Source organism: Pygocentrus nattereri, chromosome 22 (genome assembly GCF_015220715.1).
Source record: "Pygocentrus nattereri isolate fPygNat1 chromosome 22, fPygNat1.pri, whole genome shotgun sequence".
Taxonomy (NCBI): Eukaryota; Metazoa; Chordata; class Actinopteri; order Characiformes; family Serrasalmidae; genus Pygocentrus; species Pygocentrus nattereri.
This window is the reverse complement of record NC_051232.1, coordinates 8099672-8105671: the sequence shown is the minus strand read 5'-3', so window position 1 is coordinate 8105671 and position 6000 is coordinate 8099672. Positions and strand designations below refer to the sequence as shown.

The following is a 6000-nucleotide window of genomic DNA, read 5'->3' as shown; positions in this document are numbered from 1 at the left end:
AGAGCTCATAGCAGCTGAATCTCCAGACCCTGCAGAGGCTGCACTCCGACTCCACCACCTTCACTGCCTTCATCATCTCCAGCGTCTGAAGAGTTTCCATCAGGATGGACAGCAGAGTCGTGGGGGTGTGTTTACTTTTGACCATCTTCACTCTGACCGAAGGTGAGCTCCACTGAGACATGCACTTCACCACTGACGCTAATGGACATTCATCATTTATACCACTATTAGTAACAATGATAATAATAATAACACGTTTTAGTGTGAACTCTTTTCACAAACCAATCACTTTAAAACAGGCTACTACAGTTACTGAGACTAAGACGTATGTGTATGTAAATGAGCTCTGTTCTGATTGGTTGCATCTCTGATGATTTTAAAACATGCTGCATCTGTTACTGTGACTGATGTATGTAAATGAGCTCTGTTCTGATTGGCTGCAGCTCAGATGATTTTAAAACAGGCTGTAGTTGAGTTTCTGTATATGGACAGTTTATGATCCTGATGATGATGATGATGAAGATGATGATGATTGGGCTGATTGGCTGGTGTTGCAGTGTGTGTGAATGTGTGTGGTCTGGGTGTGGAACCGCGGTGCCACTGCAGTGGAACCGAGAGCAGACGGATCGGCAAACTGATCAAGACAGTGAAGTTCTTCCCCCCGAACCCCCACTGCCAAGAGATGGAGATCATGTGAGTCAACAGATCTACTGAACACTGCTTTAGTATTATTATTATTATTATTATTATTATTAAGCTGCAGAGCGTAAAGTACAGCTGACTGTGACATTTTCCCTCCTGTGTGTTTGGTCCTAAGAGCGAAGCTAAAGAACACGGGACGGGAGATCTGTCTGGACACTAAAGCTCTGTGGGTCATGAGGGTCATCGAGAAGATTATGGTCAAGTATGTGCACTGGCCTGTATCTGCTGTGTCTTCTGTATCTGGAGAAATTTCTGCTGGTCAAACTCACAAATACTGACCATACTGTCAACTTTAACATACTAATTAGCATCCTTACTGCACTTTAGTTCAGCACCCTCACACTTTCATACAGCATAGTGAATAATTCACACTGCATAATGAATAATTCATATTGTATAATGAATAATTCATACAGTATACTGAATAAACCATACTGTATAATGAATAATTCATTGTGGATGCAGGTTAATGAAGAATTCATGGTGTGCACTGAATAATTTGTAATATATAATGAATAAATCATAGCAATACTGAATAATTCATAATAGATACTGATTAATTTCGAGTAGAAAATGAATAACTTACAGTGGATAATGAATAATTCGTAGTAGATACTGAATAAATCATAGTAGATACTGAATAAATCATGGTGGATAATGAATAAATCATAGTAGATACTGAATAAATCATAGTAGATAATGAATAATTCATAGCTGATACTGAATAAATCATAGTACATAATGAATAAATCATAGTAGATACTGAATAATTAGTATTATGTATTTTTGAGAGGTGCTTCCTCAAATATTTATTAAAAATAATCATTTCTATTATTTTGTGATGTATTTACATGAGGTTGCTAATTCAGTTTTGCGCTCTGTTTGTCCTGCAGCCAGTCACCCTGAGGTCAGGCAGTGCTCTCTACTCATTCACCGTCATTTCCTGAAGTTCTAGATGAGCTTTTCTGGGCCTGTTCTGGAGAACTGGAGTCCTTGGTGGGCATCCAAGTAATCTGCTTTGACATGTTGGTGCCAAAATTACTCACATTTATCTTGGTTGTTGTGATGCTGATCTTTTCTTCTTGACCTCTTCATTGCTGCCAGCGCAGGCGTGGTTTTTGTCTTTCTGCCGCACCCTACATACACCCTGGAGTGGAAATCAGCTGTACTTACTTTATAGCCGATTAAGATGCTCTAGAACATGGTAGAAATGACCAGGACCATTTAGAATTGCATACAAGCTCATGTATAAGCTTATGAATGGTATAAACATATTTTCTCAATATGTTGTGCCAATTTCAAGGGGTATGAATAACTTTGGACATGGATTTTTTTTATCCATTATTATGTTTTATCCATTATTATGTTTTATCACCTGTTTACTTCATCGTCAGCCAAAAGAAACCTATTTTTCAAATGAAATTCAGTATGAACAATATTTTGGTGTGGGGTTGATTAATTTGGTGCTGTATATATGCGAGACGTAATTAAACTGGATTTGTCATCACAATTATTTCAATTTCTAAGTGTCTTTATATTGGCGGTACTTAAAAATGACGGTTACAGGAACAACAACATAAACTGAAGGTTTAAGTCTACATTTTTCACAAATGACCAAAACACCGTTGGTCAGTTCTTTAGGAGTTTATTTCACAATCACAAAATGAACTTATTGTTGTGGTCAGTAGCAGTAGCAGACTCTCTCCAGTGGACAGAGTCCTGCACAAAACAATAAAGATACAACCAGCGTCCCCACCAGACTCAGACTAATAATGTTTTTAAGTAACCTCATTTATACGTTGTTTGCCGATATAAGGCTGGAAGCTCAGTGGAACTCAAACTCCTGTTTATGACTTTAAAAGCTCCTAAGATCTTCCTGACCTGCTGAAGTGTTAAAGCGTCCAGATGTAAGTGTTGCAGATGGAATCAGGGATTTAAACGTTTGGCTGAGTGGAGGGATTCAAGACTCTTATGATTCTTGAACACTAAGAAGGGATTCCTCCCTCCAACCAATGTCTCTATTCCTCTAATGCTAATTTGACAGCTAATAAATGATCACATGAAGTTTCTCACCTTGGGTTTGTGACAGTTGGTTCCAGTGGCAGAATTCCAGGCTGGTCTTTTGGACGGACCTTCTAACAATGCAGTGAGGGGGCTGCCACAGTACAGAAATTTCTGAGATAGTCCTGGGAAAAGTTGGCAAAACCCAAGAATTTATGTACGTCTATAACAGAGGCTGGAGTGGACCAGTTCACTACAGCATCAACCTTTTGGTCATCCATCTCTGCTCCCCGAGAGCTAATAATGCAACCTACGATTGACCCTCTCGGCAAATGAAATTCACATTTTTCTCCTTTGACATACAATTCATTCTCCAACAAGTGTTGCAGGACCTGATGGACATAAGAGTAAATTAATATGTCATCTATATACAGTGGGTTGCAAAAGTATTCATACCCCTTGAACTTTTCCATATTTTGTCACATTACAACCACAAACATAAATATATTTCACTGGAATTTAATGTGAAAGACCAACACAAAGTGGTATACAATTGTGAAGTGGAAAGAAAATTATACATGAATCAAAACATTTTTTACAAATAAAAAACTAATAAGTGCGACGTGCAAAAGTAATCAGCCCCCTTTTCCCTGAGTGCAACCAATTGCATTCAGAAGTTGCCTGATGACTGCTAATGACTCAAAAGGGTCCACCTGTGTGTAATCTAATCTCAGTACAAATACAGCTGCTCCGTGACGGCCTCAGATGTTGGTTAAGAGAATATTGGGGAGCAAACAGCATCATGAAGTCCAAAGAACACACCAGACAGGTTAGGAATATGGTTTTGGAGAAGTTTAAAGCAGGCTTAGGTTATAAAAAGATTTCCCAAGCTTTGAACATCTCACGGAGCACTGTTCAATCCATCATCCGGAAATGGAAAGAGTATGGCACCACAGTAAACCTGCCAAGACAAGGCCGTCCACCTAAACTTACAGGCCGAACAAGGAGATCACTGATCAGAGAGGCAGCCAAGAGGCCCATGGTGACTCTGGATGAAATGCAGAGAGCCACAGCTCAGGTGGGGGAAACTGTCCACAGGACAACAATTAGTCGTGCACTACACAAATGTGGTCTTTATGGAAGAGTGGCAAGGAGAAAGCCATTGTTAAAAGAAAACCATAAGAAGTCCCGTTTGCAGTTTGCCAGAAGCCATGTTGAGGACACAGCAAAAATGTGGAAGAAGGTGCTTTGGTCAGACGAGACCAAAATAGAACTTTTTGGCCACAATGCAAAACGCTATGCGTGGCGGAGAAATAACACTGCACATCACTCTGAAAACACCATCCCCACTGTCAAATATGGTGGTGGCAGCATCATGCTCTGGGGGTGCTTCTCTTCAGCAGGGACCGGGAAGTTGGTCAAAGTTGATGGGAAGATGGATGGAGCCAAATACAGGGCAATCTTGGAAGAAAACCTGTTGGAGTCAGCAAAAGATTTGAGACTGGGGCGGAGGTTCACCTTCCAGCAGGACAACGACCCTAAACATAAAGCCAGAGCTACAATGGAGTGGTTTAAAAAAAAGAATATTCATGTGTTAGAATGGCCCAGTCAGAGTCCAGACCTAAACCCAATTGAGAATTTGTGGCAAGATCTCAAAACTGCTGTTCACAAACGCTCTCCATCCAATCTGACTGAGCTTGAGCTGTTTTGCAAGGAGGAATGGGCAAGAATTTCAGTCACTAGATGTGCAAAGCTGGTGGAGACATACCCTAAAAGACTTGCAGCTGTAATTGCAGCAAAAGGTGGCTCCACAAAGTATTGACTCAGGGGGGCTGAATACTTTTGCACGTCGCACTTATTAGTTTTTTATTTGTAAAAAATGTTTTGATTCATGTATGATTTTCTTTCCACTTCACAATTGTATACCACTTTGTGTTGGTCTTTCACATTAAATTCCAGTGAAATATATTTATGTTTGTGGTTGTAATGTGACAAAATATGGAAAAGTTCAAGGGGTATGAATACTTTTGCAACCCACTGTAAGCAATTACAAATTGGCCAAGTCTCGGAGTATGTCATTAATGAATGAGTGGGATGGGGCATTAGACAGACATCACCAAGTACTCATAGTGCCCCTTAGTGGTGATAAAAGCCATCTTCACCCTCCTTGTTCATTTGTAAGCACTTTGAAGGTCCAACTTGGTAAAGAAATGTGTTCTACAGCCACATCGATAAGAGGTAGTAGATATGCAATTTTTTTGGTGAAGTTATTGAAGGACCTATAATCTATAGAAAGGCCAAGGCCTCCATCCTCCTTTTTCACAAAGAAAAATACAGATGTAGCCGAGGTCGATGATGGATGAATAAAGCCTTGAGCCAGAGCATCTTCAATAAATTCCCACTTAGCATTCTCCTCCTCTTGTGTCAGTGGGTAGACACAAGCCTTAGGGAAAGTAGAACCTTTTATAGAACAATCATAGGGGTGATGAGGAGGAAGTTTGGTGGCATTCTTTTTACTGAAAACCACTGGAAGATCAGTGTACTCTGAGGGGATGACTGTGATCTTAAGAACAGAGGAAGTGAGGCAATGAGCCACACAATATTTTGATCAAGCTGTGATCTCTTTCTTAGGCCAGGAGATCTAGAGATTGTTTCTTGAGTCAAGGCAGTCCCAAAATAACAGAAAATTCAGAGGAGTCAGTAACTACAAATGAAAGCAGCTCTTGATGGAGGAACACAAAGGAGATGAGGGAAGTTGTTTTTTTGAAAACAACACATTCCAAAAAAGTTGGGACAGGAGGCAATGAAAGGCTGACACCTGGTGGTATAAAGGAGGTGTTCAACACTCTGGTGAAAAACTGAATGATCAAATAGTGCTAAGTTCATGAATAATGTTTCTCAACATGTGTTTATATAATGTATATAATAATAATGTTATATAATAACGTGTTTAAATAATGTTTCCGCTGTGGCGGAAAGTGGAAAAGTGTCCGGCGGTCCGACGAATCAACATTTCACATTCTTTTAGGAAATCATGGATACTGTGTCCTGTGTCCGGGCTGAAGACCACTTAGCTTGTATCAGTGCTCAGTTCTAAAGCCAGTATTCATGATGGTTTAGGGGGGCATTAGTGCACATGGCGTAGGTGATGTGCTCATCTGTGAAGGTACCATTAATGCTGAATGATATAAATATGTTTTGGAGCATCTGCTGCCATCCAGACGATGTCTTTTTCAGAGAAGGTCTTGATTATTTCAGCAAAGACGATGTAAAACCACATTCTGCATATATTACAGC

General features: G+C 40.0%; 1 protein-coding gene across 1 annotated transcript; it reads left to right on the top strand.

Moving 5' to 3' along the window:
• Positions 1–2215, top strand: LOC108413196 (growth-regulated alpha protein-like). The gene is made up of 4 exons (XM_017685587.2): positions 1–162; positions 558–693; positions 818–904; positions 1596–2215. Exons 1-4 carry the CDS (start codon positions 105–107, stop codon positions 1606–1608), a joined length of 294 nt encoding a protein of 97 aa, XP_017541076.1. The 5' UTR covers positions 1–104; the 3' UTR covers positions 1609–2215.
• Positions 2216–6000: the final 3785 nt, after the last annotated feature.